The sequence below is a fragment of the Triturus cristatus genome, chromosome 3_1 (assembly GCF_964204655.1).
Source record: "Triturus cristatus chromosome 3_1, aTriCri1.1, whole genome shotgun sequence".
NCBI lineage: Eukaryota > Metazoa > Chordata > Amphibia > Caudata > Salamandridae > Triturus > Triturus cristatus.
Window position 1 is genome coordinate 469560474 of NC_140583.1, and position 27401 is coordinate 469587874.

The window sequence follows — 27401 nt, forward strand, 5'->3', positions numbered from 1 at the left end:
AGAGTGTAAAGTTAATTTGGGTGCGAAGAGAAAAGGGAAGAGCATTCCACAAAACAGGGCCCAAGTAAGAAAAGGATAAGGGGGAAAGGCATTGAATCAGGAGTAGACAATGGATATGAACTGCATGGCCATACAAACATGAGCAGGGGGTTGACCCAAATGGCAGTTAAAGTATATGTTATGTATTGGAAACTGTAAATCTGCCTACAGACAGCTAAAGCCGTCTGAAGTAAGACCTAAAAATGTCACAAGGCTTCCCCAGTAAAATGCCCGAAAAGCTCTGAGACTGGTTCATGTTTACAATTATAGTACTGGAAATGTTGAAGGATTTCTCAAGTCATGTATCTACACCAGTGCATATGATTACTATATAGGTGTGAGTGTACTACTATTTTGTGAATCAGGCCCCTTGTGTGCTACTGCAGTGCTAATTAATCCTCAGCAAATTGGTCCCTTTTACATTTGAAATACTTGCTTATTTGAGTTAGTTTTGCTCAGAGGCTCCTTTTAATATCACGCCCTGTCCAAGGTGCAGTCAGGTTTCAAGTTATTTAATATTGTTCGTTTTTTTTTTCTTAACACTTCCCATGCAACTTTGCCAACCAGCGCAGTCAGACCGGATCACTGGAACCTCAACCTAATACGACCAAATGTACTTTGCAATTGGCATTTACCTCTTCTATATTTATCCCTCTGTACATCATCCTATGGAGAATAATGCATATTTTTCATTTCTTGTACTTCCAGTAGTGAAGAGAAGGTGGCAATAAATAGATCTCCGCCCCATCACAAGAATGATGCCCCCCAATGTTCACATGTGTGTGTTCTGCTGTCGCACTGTATTGATTCATTTGAATGCAGACCTCTGGGTCTTACTTTCAAACACAGGTGGCAAACCAGCCCTTGGAGCCCGTGCTCTGCGACCTGTGGAGTTGGAATCCAGACCAGGAATGTTTACTGCCCGCAGTCAGTGGAGTCTGGGGACCCCAGCGCACAAGAGTGCGTGGATAAAAAGCCCTTTGCGTTCCAAGCCTGCAACCAGATTGACTGTCCTCCTGGCTGGCATGTCGAAGAATGGCAACAGGTGAGGTAAACTCTAGAGTTTTTCTGAAGAAACCATTGAAACTCCCATGGTGCTCTGGGGCACCTTGGAGAAAGGGGGATGCTGAATTAAATGCATGCTTTACTTTGCATCCACAGTGCACACGCACGTGCGGCGGAGGGACCCACACTCGCAAAGTGAGCTGTAAAACCTTCATGGCTGACGGGAGCTTCCTCAACAGGCCTGATGACCACTGCAGGAGTGTCAGACCAGCCACACACAAGCCATGCGGCAAAACGGACTGCCCTCCGCAGCTGACTGTGGGGGAATGGTCACAAGTAAGTTGCCAAATACACCACACGTTGTTCTTTTTGTCCTTTAACGCACACATGTTTAATCCAAGGACGTAGCATCACTCACAAAGCTGTGCACTACAACATGGGGGTGGAGTCACAAAGGCGGTAGAGTGCGTCACTGCTGAGAAGGGTGGGCCATACTGCTCTCCTCTAAGAAGTGGGAGATAACAAACGAGCCCTCCCTCGCATATTGACTGCACAATGCATCACATCCCCATAAACTGACAAAGTTAGCCGCATCCATCATGTTGAGAGCATTGTGTGTTTTCTTCATTTCATTAGAAGTATTCTCTGGGTATGCCAAGACCTGCCAGGAAGGCAGATATCATTTAGCAAAAAGTTAATTAATATATTGAATCCCACTTAGCTCTCGAAAATTCATGAAGCCTCATTTTAACTAGCCAGATTTGTGGTGTATTAAAACTTTCATTTTTCCCCAAAAGTATTTAGGTTATTTTTTTCTGTATACTTTGGTGCTGTATTACCTTTATGGCGTTCTGGTGGCATCAACCATTAAACGAAGGCTGAGCGGTTTGTAAATCTCATCAGGCATCCGAGATGTCAATACAGGACTATATTACACATTATCTGTTGTAAATTGTTTATTCAGGTGCCAGAAGCATGAAACCAATGCTTTGTGTTTTCAAAAAGTGACACCAATCAGTAAAAGACTGTAAAAGGAGTGTGATATTAGGCAGCTGATCTGGGTGGAGTAGTGGAAAGACAAGTGAAAAATCAAGCACGAGTAGACGATGGGAGACCAGAGGAAGAGAGATTACTGAGAAGGATAGGATGACATCGCAGGCAAAAATGGAAGACCTGAAAAGAAAAAGAACAAGCATTGGCATAGCCAATAGGTCTCGCTTTTGGGACCTTATAAGTATTTAGTTATGCAGCACAATATCCTTGGTGCAACAACATTAACTGTTGCATGGCTAAACACTTATAAGGTCCCAAAGGCGTGACCTATTGGCTATGCCAATGCTTGTTTTAAAGAGGCTTCACTTCATCTTATAAACTACTATATTTAGGAAACACATTTATTCTATATTCCAAGTAGAGGTTTAGCAGTGGGACAAACTTAGCTTATATGAACACACATCAGGCCTGCGCCATCAGGGACAGTATGAGTTAGTTGCACCATTAAGTTGGGGGCCAAGTTAGTGAAGTCTGGAATAGTGCCAGGAGATTTCTGCAAGCAGCTTCCATGGGCTTCTTTTCAGCTTTTACTTATGGAAACAAACCTTCTTAAAACTACCAGCTGTAATAATATATACACCTTCTGACAAACATATTAAACTAGCTGCACCACTATCTATGAACTTTAAGTTTACGTTTCACAACAGAGAGACGATTTTGGCACTATCATTCAAGGTCCTGGGGTAGAATTGTGACAACTGTCCCTGATGCCCGTTGTCAGATTCTGCGTATTAATTTTCTCATCTTTAAACCCATCTATATTTTAATGCTTGATCAATACTGTTAAATGTGATACAAACCAATGCACCTAAACCTTTTGTGACTTGCAGGTCTCGCAGCGGTCTTTTTGCCCTGAATTTGTACAATGCCTAGAACTTGCTATCGTGCCAGGTGGTCATCTAAATAGTGATATATTCTCTCAGGCCTGACGCACAGGGTGGGAAGGGGGGCTGCCAAGGCAAATGTACTCATCAAGCAGAGCAACGCATCACGTCCAGCATTCCAAAAGCTACCGCTCTTACACGCTTCTGTACTCGCGCGAGGGAGCCCCGAGTGCTATTTGCACATCCCAAGTAATTGGCCCTGACTTCCCGCCATTGTCCTACGTTCACTGGGAAAGCGGAAAATGCAATCTAACCTGGCAGCCGATGTCTGAACTTTTTAGCGGTCCCTTCTCTCTGCGCCCAGTTAGGTCAAAGATAACCGGCAGCTCAGGAGCTTTGAGAGGAAGCCGGGTGACGGCGCTTGTCTCCAGCGGAGCACACGTGGAAGCAGTGCCGGTATTGTGAGCGAAGACTACAGCCTAGGAGGCCCTGATCAGCTGGGGTGGCAGCAACACGCCTACACTCCAACCCCAGCGAATCAACTGGCAGCACTAGGCGGGTCTCGCGGGGCTGCACTTCCCAGTAAGCTCTGTGATTGGCTAGAAAGACATGACCCGCCATAAAACCATCCCCAGAAAGAAAGCATTCCTTAACTTGCGCCAGAAAAGGACCGCCCTGCTGCTGCACTGGAAGTGAAGACCCAGCCGCACATGTGCATTCACGACCTGCACGTTGTCGTCTATGATAACAAGCATTGGCCGCGCAGCCCGCGAAAGTGACACGGACGCGCGGCCCGCGAAAGTGAAAGCGATCAAGCGCGGCGAGTTAAGCGATCTGTGGTGGGGGAGGGGGAGAAGCGATTAATGGAGGAAAGACAGATGGCGGCTGCGCTCTTACACGCTCACGTGCACGCAAGCTTTAGGCCACCAAAAGCCTGTGGCAGCAGTTTGAAATCCCACCTACTAAATGTCTCACTGTGCAGCGCATGCGCTGGCTCAGATGAGACCTAAAAATAGGGAAAAAACAATGACAGATTCCAACTATAGTAAGGCATCAATTAATAGGCAATTTCAAATTTGATAGCAATCTCTAACAGTATTGAAGATAGCTGTGTTGCCTTACAGGGATCATCATGTGGAACATTTGGAAGGGGTTCCTTTTTTTTTTAGTTTTTGGGGCAAAGAGAGATCAGTGTAAACCCTGCAGGGTCTGCAAGATTGCACAGGGCACTTTCCACCAGCATTGGATATGGCCAGGATGTCACAAATGTGAGTCAGATGGTCGGTAAAGCGATTATTGTTAAACGTGAGCAATGGGAATACATGCAGCTAACATGTCCTGTCATTAAAGGTATAGAACCCCTACCTCCCCCCACAAAGTTGCAACATGATGTATTGAAAGAGTTACATTTTATATAGTTTTTCTCTGTGCTCTTTAGTTGCTGATTGCTAAAAGAAGCAGGGCTATACTGCTATACCATTTACGCAGACAGACAACTAAGTCAGAAGCTTTGGTGGAGTTGGGGCCCAAAACCTTTGTGGAGCCGGGGCTCTTACTTGTTTCCTATCAAATCTACACCACGTAACGTTTGTAAGCTACTAGGGAGGTGAAAGGGAAATGGCAACATGTTGTGTCACATAGTGGTATCCCAGCTTTAGAGGCATCCTGAAAGTAGAACATTATGAGGGTATTCCAATCAAACAAGACCGCAGTATTTGACTATTATGTGATTGGTGTACTTGACTATTATGACGCTGCTAAAATTAAACGTATGTGAACATGCTGAGAAGTACAGAAGAAAACCTAAAGTTGTGACAATTCCCTGTTTAGCGGGGTTAAACCCTATGCACATATCATTTCCTGTAACATATAAGAACCAAAAGAAAAATAGAGGCACAATTATGCAAACACAACAACATGCATAACTTGTGGGCAGAATCAGCACATTTCACTGCCCAAAGTGAATCAGGTGGATTTGGGTAATCATTTTCAATAAAGGTTGTGCTTTTCTTGCAGATGATCACTGTTGTAGCTTTCTCTTTTCTCCATCTCCTGAATACACAGAAATGTGCCAAAAAGCAGGCACGGACACACCAGTCCCCTGAAATGTAATGATTTAACTCTCTCAAGTAGTAGGTCCATGGGCTTTTTAAGCTTTTGCCAAAATCTTGCAGTTTTCATGGATTGGAATTTCAAATATTCGCTGTGTGGGCCTCCCTGAGATCACTGGTACATTTCAACAAAAGGCAGGGATAGCAACTGAGTGAGTCAGCTCTCTTCTAGAGGTTTGGGGTGATTCCCCAAGCCCTTGAAATAGCTGAAAAAACCCCACAATCAAATGGTATGGCATGCCATAGAAAATACTTTCCTAATGTACTGACTGAAAGACATTCGCCTCAATTCATACAATTTTTTCAGGTGTGAATTTGACTTAAGCATGGAAAAAGCCTTTATAACTCTCCAACAAAAGCAGGCCTAGATTATTACTCACTCTTTAAACACAAAACAATGTACATTAGATACACTCGTGCACTCTAAGCACAGTTAGGTTTGCACTACATTTTAACTTTAGGGTTTCCCTGCTGTGGTCAGGGAAATTCTCAAGACATTAAAATATATGTTTTGTCTTACCTAGCTCTAAATAGTTTCTGGAATTGCAATATTTTATAAATTAAAAGTGCGTTCAACCAATTCCTTTCACATATAAACACAATTTTCATTTAAATTAAATTCATGCTTTTCCCTTAAATATCTTTCTTTGCTTGACTCACCCTGTGAAGTACAGACAAAGTGTCACTGAAGGTTGAAAATGTAAGGGGAACATCCTTTTTTTTTAAAGTTAATCAAAAGAACATTAAAATTAAAGTAATTTCATATCCATTATGTACTGTTCGGAATGGACAGAGTACATACACATTTAGGGATAGAATAACAAGGTTATGTCACTACTTCATCTTCGATAGATTCATTCTCATGCAGTGTTAATATACAATGTGCATACATTAAAGACATGTATAGAAAGTGCAGTATATTTATGAATTTACCATAACTCAAAAATAGCAAACACATATAGCCATTTTGTGAAATGGTTTTACAAATCAAGGGCCAAGTGAACCAAGAGACAGGTTGCAAAAAGACACATGACAACCCTTCCCCAATAAGAGAGGTCACAAAAATTCCAACGCATCTCTTTGCATACTGTCTCTGATTTTGCATTGCGACCTATGTACTTATTAATAGGTTGCATCACAAAATCTGAACTCACTGGGGGTTGGAGAAGGAACTCCCTAAGATTGTTAAAAGGCAGGTCGCCATTTGAACTCCTCTTAATGGCTACAATCAGAGGGATGATAGCCTGTATGGCACAGCAGGTCATCTTCCCTGTGTCTGCATTCTCAAATGGCAAGCAATTTGTTTTTTAAAGCAACCTATGTTCTGTATAGGAACTGGTGTTGCTTTAACAAAACAAAACAAGTTTTGTTTTGGGACATACATGGGGAAGAACAGGCAGTAGGTAACTTTAAATGGGGTCGGTAGGTGATCAATTGTTTCCACTGTGATTGTGGGCACAAATCACTGATACATCCCATTGCTGCTTTTCCAACTTGCAAAATTGGTTTAAGAAATAGAGAAAAACATTTTGAAGTCACAAAATTGTGTACTTTTGCAAATCACATGCTTTATCATTAAAAAATAGCTTTCTTCAAATGGCCCCAAGTTCATAAATATTAGAAACATTTCGTATGTAGAGTTAATGAAATGCCCTAGAACGTCAAGGAATCCAATAATTACCGAAAAATATATAATTGCGCTTGTTGAAATCTCTGGATACACAGTAGATAGAATTTGTCTGCAACTGAAGGAATCGTGACTATCTTATGCTTTGTTAATCAACCACACATAATAGCAAAGAGATACCTTCATACGTCAATCAAATGCTATCTAGGGTAAGAGAGGAAACAAAATAGACTACGTCCTCCCACCGTAAGTCATTCAACACCAAAAAGTATCCTATTTCTACAATGTTTGAGGCTAAATGTTCACAAATCCACACTCTTTATTGTTTATTTTATAGAGCCTCACACACCCTAAAGGTGTCATATTTCATCATTGGGTCTCATCATGGTCCCTAAAAAACAGAATGGGCTCAACCATATTCCAGGGAGAACTTTGATAACTTCCTGCCAGGGATTCACAATAAATTACCTCAGAGTACCCAGGTATCCCTTTATTTTTGGTGTTCCTGGTATGATTACAAATCATAAACAGGGTGCCTAAAGGACTGATGGTCCTAAACCTGACTCAAGAGTCAACTCAAGTTTGAAGAACAGATACCTGTAGAAGGCTGTTTCCACTGGCAGCCTGGACATTTTAGGATTTCTCACTGAAAATTATTAAGGCTAAGTGCAAAATTGGGCTTAGATGTTTTTCCAGAGGTGCGGGGTCCTTTGAGCAGGACAAACCTGAAATTCAATCCAACACTGTGGAACTGCTGGTCAAATACATTTTCTGGTGGGTCTCACTGAATTTCTGGAGGAAACGTTTTTAAAAGTTTGCAACCACTGTAGAACATTTCTAAGGCACCCATGACAGATGTCAGGCAGAGGTCTACAGCGAAGTCCAGTCCAAACTCAAATGCAACTGGTCAGCTGGGCACCACGGGCAAAAGGCCTCTTGCTGCTTGTTTTTGGGTCACACAGGAGGTCATCCAACTTACCCTTGGAGTACACTTTTGTGTCCTGGGTACAAGAGAGAACGGGTACAGTCATTCAGGGCTTCTCTCGGGTCATAGGCAGGAGGTCCAGCCCTCTTCTGACCTTCCAAAGGCTCAGCTAGTGTTCTTAGGAGGATGCTTTGTGGTGCCACATTTATGGTTAGCACAAGTAAGTGGGTGGTGTTGACTACTGCCTCCTCTCTAACCAATGGGGTAAAAGTTCCTGGCCCAACCCAACCCACTTTTTTGGCAGTTCCTTTTTGACCTCCTGCAAACAATCCAACAGTGATCCTTGCCCTCAGAATTGAAGATGGAGAAGCTATTCCTCCCTTGACTACTTCCTCCTGGTCTCCCATTAAATTTACTTGTGAAGGGGGAGATCTCCTTTTAAGTTAATGAAGATCCTGGATTCACCTTTTTTGGTCTTTCTATAGGTGGAAGGAAATCACCTCCCCACACCCAGGCCCTTATTGCGGAGTTGGGAGCAGTTTTCACAACTCATACAGGCCATGTACAGGCTGGTCAGTTGCAGGACATTTAATGCAAAGAAACATCCTCCAGTTTCCAGCAGGGTAAATGAAACTTTCTAAAAGTTAAATGTCCAGTATATTCAATGTTGGATCTGGCCCTCTCTGCAGGGTCACCCCAAATGTTTTGCCTTCACTCCGCCTATTCTGCTGAATTTGTTCTTGCCTTAGGACTCTGTTCACGTTACCCCTGCTAACCAGTGCTAAAGTGTTTGTGTTCTCTCCTTAAAACATAGTAGAATTGGCTTATACCCAATTGGCACTTTTCATGTACTTATACGTCCATAGTAAAGTAGTACTTCGTGTACCCAGGGTCTGTAAATTAAGTCCTACTAGTGGGCATGCATGATTTCGGAAACAAGGGAAGCCAGAGGTCTATAAGAGACCATGGGTACAAGTATTTGTAAAGGAACAAGTGGTCCCTTAGAATAAATTCAAAACTAAGTACTAAATATAGAAGATAAATAAGTTCTATGTCTACAAAATTCCTGAATAAAAGTATTTACACAATCAAATAACACACAAAAACGAAATTAAATGTTAGTGGGGCACAACAAGGACACTGAAAAGTTATTTAACAGCTCAGACATTTATGCAGTGACTGTAAAAATAATGAACACAATCTGTCACAATTGCTGAAGTACCAATACTATCAATTTATAGACCCAAGACATTTGTGATAGTCATGGTACTGTATGTCGCTGATGTTTTGATCCCTCTTTTAGTGGGCTTGCAGCACTGATAGTGCCACCCAGTTAAGTAGCCCCTTTGAACGTGTCGCAGGCTTGCCATTTCAGCCTATGTGTGCAGTTTTCAATCTGCCATTTCGACCTGTCAAAAGAAACCTATTGCTAGGCACAAACCTTCCTTTTTAATATATATAACTCACCCCTATTTTAGGTCCTAAATAGCCCTCAGGGCAGGTTGCAGTGTTTTTAAAACGTGGGACATGTAATTTACGTTTTACATGTCCTGGTAGTGAAAAACTCTTAAATTCATTTTTCAGTACTGCAAGTCCTACCGCTTCCATAGTATTACATTTAATAAGCTCTAATTTCCAAATGGAAGCAGATAATCAGTTTGTGTTTGGTATCTTTACAATTGTAATGAAAACTCCCCTCTCATAGAAAAGACGGATTTTAAATTACAATTTCAAAAATGTCACTTTTAGAAAGTTTACATTTTACTGCCTTGGCCATTTAGAGCCTGTCGCCTGTCTCTGGTTCCCATGACTGGATGTAGCTGACAGTTGGACTTTGTGTATTCCTCCTAAACAGCCACACACAATAGAGAGCTTAGGTTGGCCTGGATGAGCGATGACTGGCAGGATAGGAGTGCAGAGCTGGGCACAGCCCACTTGCACTTAAATAGACTGTGTCCTGCCTCCACACAAAGGACTGCAAACCCCCTGTAGTTAGTCTGAAGCCAGGACAGGGAAGACAGGACACCTGGAGACTGAAAAGGAAAGCCTCTAGAAGCTTCTCCCCCAGTTCAAAGGCATAATTGAGCATCAATACTGGACCTCAGACACCAATTCTTCAGTACACCTCTGGACCTGTGGATACTCTGTCAGGAAGAAGGACTGATGTGCTGCTGAAGGACTGCCACTCTGTTGGATTGCTGCCTTTCCGGACTACTGCCTCGAGGGACTGCTGCCTTGCTGTGCTGACCAGCAGCCTGCGAGTACTCTTCGTTGTTCTTCTGCAGTCTGATGCAAGAGGAACTCCCCTAGCCAATCCACATGCTTTTTTGATGCTGTTAACCAGCATGAGAGAAGCACCATGGAGTGGGTTGGCTGGATGCTCCTTCAGGCCCTGGACGCCTGTGCTTGTTCTCCACCCAGCTGGCTAAGACAGCTGGGTTAGAGAGCTGCAAAGTGCGCATGTCAGACCGGCCATCGTAAACCAGTCGGCCAAACTGACATGCACATTTTAGAGCATCCAGTCAGCCATTGTTCCAGTCTTCTATGCTGCCAATCGGCAGCTGAGTACCTGCCCCGAATTTCTCCTGGCTCCGGGGCAGGCTGTCGTCTGTGGCGTGCTTCGTGTAAAATGAAGTGGCAATAAAATCATTTAATTGCCATTTTATTTTTCACATTTAGCATGGCTTGCATGAGGGTGACACTCCCCCACCCTCATGAAGAACCTCCCCGCTGCTCCTGACTAGAGCCTCACGAACAGAATGCTCCAACAATCCTGAACCCATCACCTGACTCTGCCATCTGTGAATCTACCATGTCAAGTGGTGCTACCCTAGTCTTGGACCTTTGGAAGTGGGCCTGAGGTGCTCTGCCAGCCTGTATGGTTCCAGTAGATCTGACGCATCTCCTCTACTGCATGGCACAACCCCAGACAGAACTGATGCATCGCCGTCGCTGCGTGGATTGGACAGGTTGCAAAGATCCACATCACAGCCTTGCAGCTACTTGGAACCGACGGATCGACCCCACTAGACATCTAATCCTCAACGCCAGACTTCGAATCACTAGCCCTCATTGATGGTGTCCTCAACGAAAATTTACGACTTTGCATCGCAGCCTCACCGCATCTCGGAACCAACACAATGCTTTGGCTGCACCGCACATCTTCGACATGGATCCTTGTAATTCTCTGCAAACCAGGATTTAAGGTACTTTGTTTAACAGGCCTAATTGAGTTCCTGTAGCTGACCCGTGCTCCATCGCAGTTGGCCGGAACTTCTGACTTTGTCCCGTCCCAGCGCGATCAGATAGCCACAGTTGGCGCTTTGTGCTTTTTGGCGCTATTTTCAATAAAATCTTTATAACTGCATATTTTTATTTCTACTGATTGGATTTTTGTCATTTTGGTCTTGTTTTGTTTATTAAAATGTACTTTGTTTTTCTAAACTGGTGTGGAATTCTTTTGGGGTGTGACGTCACTGTGTTACTGTTTGAAGTGTTGCGCAAATACTTAACACATTGTCTCTAAGTTAAGCCTGACTGCTCTGTACCAAGCTACTTAAGGGTTGTGCAAAGCTTAATTTAGGAATTGCTTATGGCTTACCCCTGAGAAGAATTGGGGTTACTGCTTGAGAAGGGTTTCACTGGGGGTCAGGGGTGTTGGGGGGGAGCTAGCAAGAAGCACCGCTCACTTTTTTTTTTCTTTTTTTTTTTTTTTTACAGGGGTCCGATATTGCAGCACTGCTGCAAAACCAGGCCCCCTAGGCACAAAACCGGCTCCCATCCCTCCAGCACATCAGGGAAATGACTGGTGTCCGCTACTGCCAGTCCAGCCCTGCTCCTCTCATGTCCCACTGGAGTAGGTGTGTGTGCGCGTGCGTGCATGTGTGTGCAGCCTTACGTACGCAGCTAGACAAACAACTGGCGACCACACGTCTTTTGCTACAAATAAAGTCAATATCCATACCCACTCCCCTATGATCTGTGAAACAAAAAGGTGTTGATAGGAAAATGGGGCTAAGTCTAAAGTTCATATCAGTTGCGGCGAGGTGTCCCACAAGGAACTGGAGGGCCTTCACAAGAGGTTGAGAGGCAGCCCACTCTAGCTGTAGCAATGAACAGACAAGTGCCTCATTATATATCCAAAATGTTGGTTCTCAGTAGATTTAATGCTTTGTACAACATGCTCGGGTGGAGTAGATGCAGTCCTTACCTTTGGTCGTGTGTTTGCCTTTGCAGTGCTCTGTTAGCTGCGGCATGGGAACCCAAAGAAGGAAGCTGGTGTGCTACAAGATCTCAGCGCGAGGCCAGCAGATTCTCATCAATGGATCCCTGTGCTCTGGCCTTCCCGCTCCACTGCTTGTCAGGTCTTGTCAAGTGAATGCCTGCAACAGTAAGTGCGCTCGTTAAGAGTATCTCAGTAGCTTCTCAGTAGCACAGCATCATGTGTAACGTGTTAACTGTCAGATGCTGAAATCACGCACAAAATGAGCAGGCTATAAACATAAATTATAGAATGCTTTTTCTACGATTGCGGGTACCATGTTTATATGTTTCTCTTTCAAGTTTCCAACAATATTCATAATCTAGTTGTGTTCTGACCCAAAAGGAAAGAGAACTAAGAATCCTGATACCAAGTATTGTTTATCTGACTGGCGCGCAGCATCCCCTAAAAACAAAATCACGTCATTAAATGTGAATGTATGTCTGGGTGTGCCAAACTACTCCAGTAAAAAAACAATTAGTTTGATAAAAATATTTTTGGGGTGCACAGTAGGGGATATATGGTGCATGACATGAGAGACAAATTAATTTTAGTTTTGGAGGACAGGAGGGAAAGAACAGACACATGCCAGCTCTGGGAAAAGATATTGGGATGCCTGCCTCAGATTCAAATCTAGCGGCTGGAAGTCATGCTCAAGAGAATGTGCTATCTGGTGGGCAAACATGACATGAAAAAGGGAAGAACATGAGCACTGGTACTCATACTGAGATGAAATGGGAACATAAGAACGGATTTATACAGATCTGAACAAGTACAGACCATGAAAAGGTGAATTTTGCACACACGCAAATGCACAATACTGATTGGAGTTTCTTCCAAATGCTCAGGCGCGGTGCGTCCGTTGGGGCGTTGCCCCACTGCCCCCGCCCGCGCCCGCAGCTCCCTCCTCGGTGTCTCTGAACTTAGTTTACTTAAGTTAAGAGATGCCGAGGGTGGGGAGAACTGACAATGCATGTCAGTCAGCATGACGTCGGACCGTGGCCGGTCCGGCGTCATGTTGACTGACATGCATTGTAAGAAAAGCCAGGGAAAGGCAGCACTGCAGCACAAGTGCGCATGAGTGGGCATGGAGAGTAATTTTTAGCCCGTGCCCAGTCATGCGTACTTGTGTTTTTACTGCCTTGCGCATGCCCATTAGGAGCCCCTCGGTCTCCTAATGGGCAGGCGGCGGGCGTAGCGTAAGCTGTGCCCTCAGCCAATCCTGGCTGAGGGGTTGCCACTCCAGTGCTGACGTGGTGTTCCAGTTTGAAGGGGGCAGAGGTGCCAACGCGGACCAGGAGCAGAGGCGGTCAGGTAAGTTTTTGTTTTAATTTTATTCAATTCTCCCGCTGCTGGTGGTAGGGTTGGGGTGGTGTTTAGGGTTAGGTGGTAGGGTTGGGGTGGTGCTTAGGGTTTAGGGTTGAAATTTGCTAGGGTTCCCAGAGTCTAGGGCTCAGGGCCCGATTCAGGTTCATGCATAATGGTGTTGGGAAGGTTTTAGGGTGGTTTTGCAAAATTCCATTCAGATTTGGCTGATTTTGGGGTGTTTTTGTGGGTTTGCGGGGGCTTGTGTTTGGGTGAAAAGTCGTACCCCTTCCAGTGGATGGATTTGTGTAATTCTTGCTGGGTTTCTTGGGAATGGCTGGAACTAGTGTCCCAGTGAGTTTGAAGATGATCGAAGTAGTGGAAGTGCGAAAAAATAGCATTTTTTGTGAAGGCCCGGATTGCAATGTTATCCAATGGACTGTGTTGGGGTGCGTGGAGAAGGGTTTCTTAGGGGGTTCCAGTGGATCGACAGGAACGGGGCTGCTGTGAGTGGCAGGGAGGTGGAATTGATGGGTGTGCAGGAAGTTTGGGAGGAATCGATCGATGGGAAGGGTGTTTTTTGGCAAAGTCGAGGAAGGGAAAGAGCTGCCATAGGAACCCATGTTAAATGTGAGTTTTGCATGTTTTTGGGGTTCGATTGTAGGGTGTTGCAGGTGGTTCCAGGTGGATTTGCTTAGCTGGGATCAGAGTTGGGAAGGTCTAATTTTGATTGCAATTGTTTTGAAGAAAATCCATGGAGGGGAAGGTGTGTTTTGGGCCTAGTTTCAGAGTGCGTTTTGACGTGACTTTAGGCCTTTGGGAGCTGGCGGTAATGCACATGTTTGGGATGTTAATTTAGGGTGTTCTAGGTTTTTGGGAATGGGTTTAGGGGTGTGGGAGCAATGACAGGAAGGTCTAGTTTGTGTGAAAAAGAGCAGTTTGGTTGTAGTTGAAGGGGAAAGGGTAATTTGGCCCTGTTTTCTAGGTGTATTTTGTGCCATTGGCGAAGATTGCCTGTACTGGGTAATTGCAGGTGTGCGGGATACGAATAAGCTAGAGCGATAGAAATAAACAGATAGCGGTTGGAGAGAGAGAGGTGAGGAGAGGTAGAGGCGAGGATAAACGGAAGCGTGTGCACCACACCAGGCTTGGCAGCTTTATCTCCCACCTTTGCGCCGAAGTGGTTAGCTAGCGTCCAGGTTATGTTACGGGGCTCTCCTCCAGCACTTTTACGCTCGCCATTTTCAAATGTCACCAGCTGCCCCTGCAAATGCTGCATGTGCACAGTTTGCACTTCATACATGTATCACTCCCCAGTCCAAACTTTCGGCACTAGTGTGTGGAATACTGAAATCTGGATCTGACCCATTCACCCTTCCTCCACACTAGCGCTGGACAGCTGTAGGGACGTTACAAGGAAAATCACGAAGCAGGCAGTGAAGATACATGCCTCCTGCCTGCACTCGACTGGAAAGTTTGTTCTGCAGTTCTCATGAAATAAGTGGTAGATTCCAGATTTACGTTTTCACTCCTAGTTTAGGAGTGGAAATGCAGATTGCAGTATCACGTGTACAGCCCTGTCCATGGCATGTACAGATTCCTTAAGGCTTTTGTCAGTTTGCTCCCATAGATGTTGTGGGTGTAGGGGGTGAGGGAGTCTGCTGACATTACTAGGCCTCTGGTGCCATGCCTATGTGGGGTATGTTCCTACTGCTTCGTTATTCACAAGAGTAAAAAATTGGAGTATTATTTGAGGGAGAGAGTTAAGCACAGGTGTATTTAGTGACTTTAGCAGTTCACCCTTAGAAGGACTGTGGCTATTATTTGAGGTGGATTCTGACTGGTAAAAAACAACACGGATATAGTTATAAAGCCAGCCGATAAGGGAGGGGCAATAGTCATTCAAAGTACTGATGAGTATAAAAAGGATATCTTTGCACAATTAGGTGTACAAGACAACTACACCAAATTGAGAGCTGATCCCACAAAGGAAATCGCTGTGACCATCAGAAATATCAAGAGATATAACAAGCTCCCTCACAACCTATATTTCTTTGGTTTATGTGTACAACATGAGATAAGGGCTACACATGTGATTTATACAATTTGACACTTTAGCCATATGATTTAATTTATCATCATTATTTTATTCGAAAGTACATATACATTTTTTTCCTTTTCCTTTTTTTTATAAATACAAAACCATGAAAATATACGTTTACATTTATGTGCAATATTTTTTATACATGGTTATACAGTCCTAAACATTTAAGGAACAAATATAATGTGCGGTTCCAGACCCCTACACAAATATATATAATCAGCAATCATCAGTAATCAAACTCACTGAATCAAAATCAAAACACATTCTCACATCATCCAATATCAACCACTCTTCATATCTGGATCATGGGAAGGCCTAGAACTAATTGGTCTGCACCCCCTATTGATGATCTAAGTTCAACAGGGTTTATCAGAAGGTCGACGCGCGTTTCGGTGGGTGGGAAACAAATGATGGACCACCTTCCTCAGGACCATGCCAAAGAAGCTGACAACCAGACAAGGGGTACAATGAGTGTATTAGTGCACCTTCAATTTGAAAGAGGGCATGGTTGTTGATTTTCAACTCTAGTTATTTCTCCAGACTCTATCCTATGTGCTCTTAATGAGTACTCCATATATGTTGGCACAGTTCTCATGAGTGATCTTACTCAACGATGTGCGCTCCACAGATTAATTGTTCCATTGTTACATTTCAAATATGTGGAGGGTAGTTACCATTATCATCTCTTAATATCGGCCCTCTCGGGGAATTCCCCCAGCAAGGATAGAGTGGCCTCCGTATCTTTTTGCTTACTTTTCACGGCGCATCAGGAATATCACCAATGCAGGACTATAGAAAGGTTTTTGGTCCTTGCATGAGCATGGTTATTTGAATAACCCGCAACCCAGGATGCCCACTATATACCCACAACCTAAGATCCACAAACGTATGTCCAATCCACCCGGGAGACCTATGATCTCCGGTTGTGGCTCTGTTTTGGAACCACTATGTAAGTATGTGGACGTTTTTCTCAAACCCATTGCTGAGAGCACCACAGCCTACTTGAGGGATATGATGGAAACCATTAAGTTGGTGGATAATCTACCTTTCGCCCCAATGAGCAAATACTGGTGACCATGGACCTCTTGTTGTTGTACACAAGCATCCCCCAGAGGGCTGCCCTTGATATCATCAGGACAGTCCTGGACGGCCGACCTAGACCGTTCCAAGTCTCCACAGAATTCATAGTCGATCTACTAGAGATCGCCATGACCAAGAACTTTTTCTTTTTTCAAGGGGATTAATATCTCCAGACAAAAGAAGTGGCTATGGGGGCAAGTTTTGCACCAGATCGGGCCATCATCTATATGGATAACTATGAGCACACTCACATTCTGAGCAACCTGAATGCATATTAAGATCATATAGAAATTTGGAGACGCTATATAGACGATGTGGTGATGCTTTGGAGAGGTAATGAGCAACAACTTACCCAGTTCCATCTTTGGCTCAATGGTAGATCTAATGACATCCAATTTTAACTTGAATTCAACAACAAAGAGCTGCATTTTCTGGATATCTGGATTAGGGCAGATGAGGGCAGGTTCCACACCACATTGTATAGAAAAGCAAGTGAAAGAAACACCCTCTTGCGTTACTCCAGACAACATCCTCGAAACCTTAGAGACAATTAACCCTTGGGCCAGTTCATTAGGCTACGGAGGAACTGCACCAAAAAACATGACTTTCTTTAAGAGTCTGCGAACCTGACGAGCCACCTGACCTAGAGAGGCCACCCGGTGAGCCTACTTAAAAAAGCCCCTAAATGGGAATGGTTTTGTCACAGTGAGTCCCTCTTAGAGCCCAAACAAAAGGTGGCCCCTGAGTAGGAACGATTGATTTGTGTCACAACATATTGCACCAGAAGCAATGAAGTCAGAGAGATCATCAACCGTCATTGACATCTTGTGGCTGATAAGATAGAAATCACTGAACCTCCGATGGATGTGTTCAGGAAAGGCAAAAGCGTAAGAGTTCATGTGGTAAAATCTTTACTTCCCACACAAACTAGGGACAATAACTGTGACTTTGGACTATACGGCCGGTTAAGGTGCTTTTTAAATGTGGCGAGTGCAAGGCCTGTCCTATGACCAAGGAGATTAAAACTTTCATGCACGACTACACCCATACATTGCATGATCACACCAATTGCAACACTATGGGGGTAATATATGCAATTTCATGTCCCTGTGACTTCCTGTACATTAGGCAGACTACACAAAAAGGGAAGGTCCGCATACTGCAGCATTGCAGTAGAATACAATGCAAGGTTCAGGGTGCACCTCTTGTTGAACACTTCATCACGTTCAGACACCCAGCAGAGAGTCTGAAGTGGTGGGTCATTGAGAAAGTAAAAACTAATCCCATGGGTGGCAACTCCACCAACACCCTTAGTGTTAGAGAATGTAAATGGATACATACCTTTGATACTGTCCTAAGAGGACTGAATGAGTATGAGGAAATTGTCAGGCAAGTAGTCACTTTAAATAATGGCTGAGGTTTTGCCTATTGCACCCTATCCAGCATATTTCATTAACCAGTGTGTATTTCCAATCTAACTTTATTGTGTTTCTTCTCCTTTTCCCATGTACAGTTTTTCTAACCTCACATTCGTTCTATCATACACTGTATTTAGGTTTTGGCTACAAAAGCTGTCTCATTCTTGTCTTACATGTAAATAATATAATCGTGTCATGTCCTGTGTACAGTTTTTAACTTCAGTTTCATGTGTCATACACCTTATTTGTTGTTGGCTACAACAGTTGTCTTATTTGTGTTATGTATAAAAGTGATATAATTGCACCTTATTATTAAATGTTTAATAATGTAATGTATACAGCTATAAGCTTAAGTTGAAATTTGTGATCATGTATCTATATGTCTTGTGCCGCTGGTTCAATTATTTGACTGGCAATATGGTATACTGTCACCAGTGAGCAAGCACATTTCAGGTATGTATTTAGTCCTTGTCCTGTTTCCCTATCCTTAGGCAAAATGCTGAATTATTTACCAGGTATTGGGTACATTCCAGTTATTTAGCTCTATCTGTTATTTATATTTTGGAGTCTGTTTTCCAATACACTCCCGCGGTCTCTTCTAACTTTAGGCTCGGGCCGAGCGTGTGTCTTCAGCGATGCGTGGTGCTTTGATTACGACTTGCACGCGAGATGTGCACGTTTCTGGCATCCTTTAATTACAGATGCCTCAAGCTTTAGCCAGTTTCCTGCCATACACTGACAGGTGAGGAGTCCCTCGTCTCCAAGGTAATCACACTTGCAAAGTATTTTTCCCTGAGGCCCACAGTGGTGCCTCTTTTCATCGTCCTGCACTTAATTCCAGTATTGCGAGATGGATACATTCAATGTCTTGTTTATTTTCTAGATTAAATAGGGTGACTGGTTCCCCTGTCGTTGGAACGCTTAGAGCATCTATTGCACTTTAAGCCAGCACCACGGTTGCGGCTAAAATTGGATTTGCATTGGGATACCCCTTCAAGCATTTCAGCGTATTAGATGTTTTGCTAAGCGTTCCATACCGCATTGTCATGTGGTAAGGGATCTTGAATGTTTTTACACTTCCATTTATTAGTCTTACTTTAATTGGTATCCTGACATGCACCTCCTTTTGTTTAAAGCCGACCCATTCCCGGGAGTTGTGACTGGTTCTGCCAATGATAGGCTCCTGTTAGTAGTTTAGGCGCACATAGGACTCAATTTTGGATTTGCTTTACAATACATAATTTAATGTTACGCTTATCCTTCTAGGTTGCCTCACACATTTCCATTGTCCTGAGGAAGATCCGCAAGCAGAGGTTTATAACTACCCCTACGCAATAAGTCGGGTCGAAACATCGACACATACCCCCAAATCTGGGCCTGTACCATATTCTACTTCTTCCCTGTCCAACAAACAGATGATGACTCTCTGCAACTAAAGAACTGTATAAAAATTAGGATGTAAGGATATATTGTGGATAGGCCATAAAACACTGGTGTATGTTCTACTAATAACCAGTGTGGACTGTAAAATGGTTGCGATCATTCGGTTTCAAGTTATCTTCACTCTGAAGTCTTTTCTTTTCCCATCTGCTGCACACACGAGCACTATTACATTACACCCCCTTTTCTCACGGCAGTCTTCTAATTGGTATATATTTGGTAATGTTATTTTCCTTTGTGGTTCATTTAAAAATAAAAATATAAAGTTTGTGAACGTCTCTGACTTGATGCGCGCTAAGTGAGTCTAGGACCATTTGTTTATATTATACGGTAACCAGGTCCACAGACAGTGTTGGGGTTACCCCATTAGTTTATAACAGTTGGAATTTATCAGCAGGGAAGTAACAGGGAGAGAGGCTTCTGGAAGCTTGTTGTGTCCCCGTAGCTCAAACAGGAGGTTAGCCAACTAAGCCTTGTTGTCAGTACTGGGATCCTGGGTTTATGGCAAGCAGGTCCAGTCTCCCTTCAGGCTCTTCATAATGCAGAGTAATCCCTCTTCTGATGCTACATCGGTCCAGGAGTGTTCTGAAAAGAGGTCTATGGAGTCTTTTTTATGCCCAATGCCAGGCTGGGGATGGAGGGCAAGCCTCTGTCCCTCCGCTGAACCAATTCTGGCCAGTTCCTCCCACTGAGATGAGTGCCAGCCTGACTAACAAGATAAAATGGAGCAGACCTAAGTGTGAGCTTCATCTGCCACTGACATTGTAGGCATCCTTTGAAGCTCAGGAAAAGGCTAGGCGCAGCCCTCGGGTCAGCTTGTCAAGGTATGGGACACCTTCCCAACACCCAGAGGTCTTTGTCTGTTGTCTGTGATCAATAAACATCTCACAACAGGGGAGCCATCAGACACTGTTTGCGATTCCCAAATGGGTTGCAAGGGACTTTCCTCATTAATATTCATGAGGCAGGTCGCAATTATGGACCCATTGGGAATGGCCGGCAGTCACAGTGATGGTGGCCTGCTGCGCTCAGCAGACCACCATGCATGTGACTGTTTTTTAAATAAAGCAGTTTTTTCTCTTCAAATGCATCCCATGTTCCTTAAAGGAAAGTGGGATGCTTTTCCAAATTTTTTTTTAAAGTTTCCTTTTATTGTTTTCAGAGTGGCCTTTGAGGCCCCTTCCCGTTTACGAATGGCCTACCACCAATTTGAAATTAATGGTAAACTGTAAATATTTGCGACTGCATTTAGTTGCGTACCAGTGCGACTCGCTGTTAGAAAGGGATGCTCTTGGCATGCCCCTTCCTAACAGCGACTCGCAAATCCTATTTTGCGAGTCAGTAATAGGATACCGAAACGCAAAATAGGGTAAGTACATTTCAAAATGCATTTTACTAGTCGCAAACGGCCCATCTGTAAAATGCATTGTACATCTGGCCCATAGTGCTAAAAGTGCAAAGGCCCAAAAACAGAAGAACACAAAATGATTAATGCCATACAATTTAGAAAAAATAAGTCACAACAAAAAGGATGGAAATAAGGTGAAGGTGGGAAGACGGAATAGTTTTATAAGCGCTCTCCAAAAGAATTGGGGAAAGAAACAAATAAAAATCAGCCTACGCAACACTTAAAATATAATTGTTAGTTTGGTGAAAAATACCAGTATTATGCACATCAGTATTTTCTGCAGATTTTAAAACAGATCTCTAAATTTCTGAGATCAGATTTAATTTATCTGTGTTGTTTCATTTAAGTGGACACATGAAACTCTTTACTAAAGGGAAATAACTTTAACCATGTCTGTACTACATGCCCATATTAAGAAAGATCATGCTGAATAGAGGTCCTGCATAACGGACCGCACCAATGTGATCCACGTATCAATTACACTTTCAGTTCTTAAGAAGACACTCGGATCCCCTTTTCCTCTTCAGAGATCTTATTTATTTTTGTTAGACCTGGCATCCTTGGCATGATTTCCCTTGACTTTTTGTCTTCTAACCTCATGTTTTGCTGACTTCATTTTTGCTGGCTTTAGGATTCTGTGCACTTTACCACTGCTAACCAGTGCTAAAGTGAATATGCTCTGTACTCTAAACAGGGTATTATTGGCTTATCCACAATTGGCATATTTAATTTACTTGTAGGTCCCTAGTAAAGTGCACTTTATATGCCCAGGTCTATTAATAAAATGCTACTAGTGGGCCTGCAGCACTGATTGTGCTACCCACTTCAGTAGCTATTAAACATGTTTCAGACCTGCCACTGCAAAGCATGTGTGTGCAGTTTAAACTGCCATTTCGACCTAACAAGTTAACCTTGTTGCCAGCCCAAACTGTTACTTTTATTACATATCAATCATCCCTAAGGTAGGCCCTAGGCAACCCAATGGGCAATGTTCAGTGTATTTAAAAGTCAGGACATGTACTTTTGAGTTTTACATGTCCTGGTGGTTGCAGGGCCTGTCTCTCCCATAGGTTAACATTAGGGTTGCCTTAAAACATCTTCAGAGTGTAATTTCAAATTGGGAAAATATAGAGATTTGTTGTTTGGTGTCTCTGGGCTCATAATTTAAAATCCCAACTTATGGTGAAGTCGGATTTTAAATTGTAAGTCTGAAAATACCACTATAGAAACATGGCATTGTCTTACTTTAACCATTCTGTGCTTCTGCCTGTATCGTAATACACGTCTGGGTTGGGTGACAGCTGGGCTTTGTGCATTCCCTCTAGACTGTCACACAAAGGGTGGGGGGTGACCTTTGCCAGGCTAATGGGCCTTCCTGAGGTAGATTGAGAGTGAGGAGCTGACACTTGCACCTGAATAGGACTGTGCCTGTCCCCACACAAAGAGCTGCATACCCCCCTGTAGTGAATCTGGAGCCAGGGCAGAAAAGGCAGGGACCTTGTGATCTTTATATGCTTCTTTGAAGTCTCCCCCACTTCAAAAGTTCTCTATTTTTCCAAACTGTTGTAGAGTCTTTTTGTGATGTTTTCACTTTTTTACTGTAATTAAAGTGTTGCTCAAATACGTTACACATTGCCTCTTAAATTGAGCCTGACTGCTCTGTGACAAGCAAACAGAGGGTGAGAACAGGTTCATTCAGGTTGTGTATATAACTGAACCTGACTAGGACTGTGGCTCCTGCTTGGACAGGGTTATACTCTATCAGCCAGAAACCTCACTTTCTAACAGTTTTCTTATCATAATGATTATTCTCACTAAATAAGGCACGTGGAGCAAGATGAACAGACATTTTGTGAGTAGACTGTTGCAATTGAATGTTAACATTTGCTGTTCTCATTTTAGATAACTCTTAGTCCCCTTGCAACCACTGCAGAGATCCATATATATACCTTGCAGGTCATAGGATGTCATCTTGGCATAGCAGACCAGGTCCTTCACCCGTCCAGTGTTTGAGCAGCAAGTACCATTCCATTCAGTCAGCTTACAATTAATACCTAATGGCGCCAAAGGAACACTGAGTCTTGCAATGTGTGCTGCTAATATTGCTATATTCACCTCTGTGTTGTGGGGCATCTGCTTCCCTTGGTATTGACATCATAGATAAACTTAATACCTGCAGGACCTGTCTGTGCCTCATCAAATTCAAGAGCTGATCCTTGGAGGGGGTATGCACTCTTACTGATATTGAGACCCTCCTGATAAATGTCTCCCCATCTGCAACACACGGTGGGATTACATTCCATGGTGCAGCAAGTGCAGATGGTGAAAAGAAATACATATAGCAGCGGTGAAATATGGAGGCCAAGGGAATAAACTTTGTCAAACAAAGTAGAGAAAATAAGGAGTTATGCCACAAATTTAACCCATTCAGCCCTCCTGTCAAGCCACTGATCCTGGTAACAGCAAAAACTGCCCAGGAAAGGATAGCACTCGAAAACAAGGTACCGGGGTGAGGGAGGCGTGATCTCAAGTGTAAAGTAAGAAGCGTTAAACAGCAAATTGACTGGGGGATATATACTGGTGTGTTGCATGCATCAGCGTACTTCATGCAGTAAAAGTCCTAGGACACACGAAGGGTAGTGCAAAGCAGGGCCGGGCTGGCCTGTTACCTCACTGGGCATTTCCCAGTGAGTTGGAGTTGTTTTTAAGTCCCAAGACCACTTACTGTAGTGGGCACAGAGGGACATAAGCAAAGAGATAGGGAGGCAGGAAAGAGAGAGTACAGGGCGAGATCATGGAGAGTGAGAAGAGAGAGAAACAAAATAGATGGAAACATAGTGGGAAAGAAGTGAGGGGGCTGGTTTGAACATTTTTGCCAGGTTTGCTTTTGGCTCCTGGTCCAGCCCATGTGACCACTAGTGACTGTCTAAGTGATCGTTTCCACTCACTCACACTGCACTGAAGCCATATTAGCTAGTTCCAGGGGCAGTAGGATGCCTTTTTAAAGGACATCCCTGTCTCGCGAGCTCTCTTCAGTAAATCTGTTAAGAGTTTCGAGACCAAGAAAGAGAAGCTGCCCTAGGGTTCTGTGCGGCGTCATTTCCACCCTAGAGCATGCCACTGTCTAATAGCGCAGTAGAGTCTGACCGCACAGACCTATGGTAATGAAACGTGTGACCTGGTAGGAATGATTGTGTCCTGAGAGCTGTCTAGGAGATCTGGAGTTGGTAGTTTTTTAAGAGTATGATCCAGACTTAATTTGAACGCCGGCACTTCTGACGCTCTGCCACAGGGTGGCACTGTCTGGCTAATTTAGAGATGACCACAACAACAGTTAACTATTAATTCAATATTCATTAAAAATTACTATTGCTGCCTGTTAGAAATGGGAGTCTCTAGTTAGAAGAGGAAGGCACCTTTGTCCAAATAGGGACCCTTGCTTCTAGTCAGGGTAAGGGAGATACACTTCTAAAATATGCCCTTGGTAGCTTGGCATGACCAGACAGGCTTATCTCAGAGGCAGTGTGAAGAGCATTTGTGAACACATACACTAATACAGTGAAAACACTGCAAGTGGACACCACACCAGTTTAGAAAAATAAGTAATCTTTATCTAAACCAAACAAGACCAAATGACAAAAATGCACAATACCTTAATACAAATATGACTTTCAAATGTTAGAAATAGTTCAGTTCAAAGCAAATTGCGGATGCAACACTTTTCACACAAAGTATCTTGGCTGCGTCTTGCACACAAACAAAAAGGGTTGCAGGGAAGGTGATGCGTCCGTTCCTTTCTGCATCCCCCTATGATGCCACAGGCTTGGCACCTCGATGCGATGTGACAATCTGGGACGATGTGTGGGTTCTTGTAGCCGCACAGCAGGGCTTGAGTCGGAATTGGTGCGGTGGTCCCGGACTTCAGAGATCGGTGCACTCAATGCGGCGTGTGATGATTCCTCGAGCCATGGGCTGGCACTGTGACGATTTCTTCGGCGATGCGTCAGAAAAAGGTACGGATGCGTCACGCTTCTCAAAGTTGCGTTACTTTTCCAGCTCACAGCGGCAAACTGCCTCCAGAGGTCCAAACCAACAACCAACAGCAGGCACCTCTTAGAAGGTCAGAACTCCCAGCAAGGAATTTCAGGAGAGCTGGGGGTGAAGTCTTAGTGTCTCTGAGACTTCAGAACAAGAGGAAAGCTCTTCTTCAAGCTCTTGGAGATCTTCCTCAAGCAGAGGACACAGTAAACAGCAAAGTCCTTTTTCCCTTTCCTTGGCAGAAAGTAGCCACTTCAGGCCACCCCAGATAGCAAACAGCACAGGGGCAGTATTCCTCCTCAGTTTCTCCAGCTCTTCTCCTTGGCAAAGGTTCCCCCTGATTTCCCAGAAGTGATCTTTGAAGTCTTTTCTATCCCTGAGACTTCCAACAGAAGGCACACTCTACTTCAAGCCCTTGGAGAAAACTCTAACAGCAGGTGATGAAAGCACAGTCTAGTCCTTTCCCTGCCTAAGACAGGAGCAACCACTGCAGGCCAACCTCAACGGATACAGCACAGGAGCAGTATTCCTCCTCCAGCTTTCCTAGTCCTTCTTCCTGGCTGGTTCCTTAGTTCAGGTGCAAGGGAAATCTCCGCCCACCACTCATAGGGCCTCATGTAGGTAGCCAAATACCGGTCGGTAACGGCCGATTTTCGGTAAATATGCCGTTACCGACCGGTATTCAGACAAGTGAGATGTAGGAGTCCAAAAACGACTTTTCGGTAAATATGAGGCGGTAAATACCGAATCATATATACCGAATTCTAAAATACCGATTCATATTTACCGAAGACAAAATTAACGAATCGGTAAACATGAAGTGGTAAATATGAAGTGGTAAAATCTAAAATGACATGTAGGAGCACTCGGTAAATAAGAAATCCAGGAAAATCGGTAAATAAGAGTCGGTAATTAACACGGATTGAAAGCAGGTGGTAACCATCAACAATGCATATAATCAAACCCAAAATGCAACAGCGTGGACAACATGGCCGCTATGTACGTCATTGCAAGGCGCCTACGTCTACAGGCAGCAGGACTGAGGGTGTGGCGACGGGAGGAACAAATCTACAGACAGCGCATCACACTATTCCAGCTGACTGATGCAGAGATACATGAGAGGTACAGGCTAGACCCCGAAACCATCATGGACTTAATCAGGGACCTACACCCACTCCTGGACCATCCAATAAGAAGGGCGCACGCCATACCCCCACATGTGCAGGTGCTCTGCAGCCTACATCTGTTGGCATCCGGCAGTTATCAGGTGGTGATAGCTGCGGTGGGTGGGGTATCCCAGAGTTGCCTGTCACGTTTCTTCAGGAAGGTCCTGGATGCCATGATGCAGAGAATGCACCACTACATAAGCTTCCCGAACACACAGGCTGCACTGCAGAAAACAAAAACAGACTTTTATCACATGGCACAGTTCCCCCATGTCATCGGCTGTATTGATGGTACACACATCCCAATCTGTCCTCCAGCTGATACAGAGCACATCTACAGGAACAGGAAGTCCACCCACTCCATCAATGTGCAGGTGATCTGTGATGCAGGGAACATCATCACAGATATAGTTGCAAAGTGTCCGGGGAGCACCCACGACTCTTACATCTTCCAGAATAGTGGGATCTACACACGACTGAGTGCCGGAGAATTCGGAGAGGGATACCTGCTAGGTAAGTAACAGTGACGCCCCTTGAAACCTGCAAATCATAGTGTATAGAGGCTTGTTACTGATGGTTCCCTTTTACTCATCCAGGCGACAGTGCATATGCATGCCGGTCATTCATCCTCACTCCCTACCTACACCCAGCAACCCAGAGTGAGAGACGATACAACGTGGCACACAAAACAACACGCAATGTGGTGGAGCGCACGTTTGGACTACTGAAGAGCAGGTTCCGCTGCCTCCACAAGAGCGGAGGCGCACGCCAGTACAAACCCATCACCTGCTGCAAGATTATTGCCACTTGTGCAATGCTGCACAACCTTGCCACGAAAAAAGGTACAGATGTGGAACTGACATATTTTGAGGACAACGAGGATGAGTCAGGCCAGCCAGAGGGCAACGCAGCTAGAGTGCCAACTGCAATCGATGGGAGAGAGAGACGGGCAGTGATCACATGCAACTATTTCTGAGTAAGTAAGGGGACACAGCGAGTTGTGAGAAGTCCTGACGTAGTTTTAATGTGGCACCACGCCATGAACACATGAACAGGCCAATCTGGCAATATACCATCTATACAAGGAGTATGTCCAGGGTTACGTCACCCAATGGGAAGTGGCTAAGCTGGGCCACATCAATGTTTGCGCATACGCGCTGCAGTGGTGGATTGCACGGCCTGTGCATCCTCACTAGAGCCAACCCCAAGCCGCCTGCTGCTCCTGCGTGCTTCTGGGACGGGGGGTGTGATGCTGCTGCTGGTGTCGATGCTCTCCGCAGCATCCCCTGCAGCAGTTGTCGACGCCTGACTGGTCAATAGCACCCCTAGTGCACTTGTCACCTGCACCATCCCCCGAGACAGGTCGCTGCAGCACTGTGTTAGGCCCTCCTGCATCGTCACAGAGCGCCGGCACAGCAGAGAAGTCGCAGTTGCCAGACGGTTGAGTGCCCTGCTGGTGGTGTCCCGTCTCTGGCGTTCCCGGCGCCGTGCTTCGATGTCAGCATCTAATTTGCTGCACAACTGCTGGATTGACTGGGACATGTCCCGAATGCCCGCAGCCATGCCGCTAATGTTAGTGTCCATGTTGACTAATGTT

At 44.4% G+C, this 27401-nt stretch overlaps 1 protein-coding gene across 2 annotated transcripts in view; it reads left to right on the forward strand.

Annotated features, from left to right (window-relative positions):
- ADAMTSL3 (ADAMTS like 3) overlaps positions 1-27401 on the forward strand; it is a 2432792-nt gene that overhangs the window by 1961923 nt on the left and 443468 nt on the right. For both annotated transcript variants that reach the window (XM_085644288.1, XM_085644289.1), the window contains exons 18-20: positions 889-1084; positions 1201-1380; positions 11821-11974. In XM_085644288.1, the coding sequence (XP_085500414.1) occupies positions 889-1084; positions 1201-1380; positions 11821-11974 (530 nt within the window). The remainder of the gene's footprint in view (positions 1-888; positions 1085-1200; positions 1381-11820; positions 11975-27401) is intronic.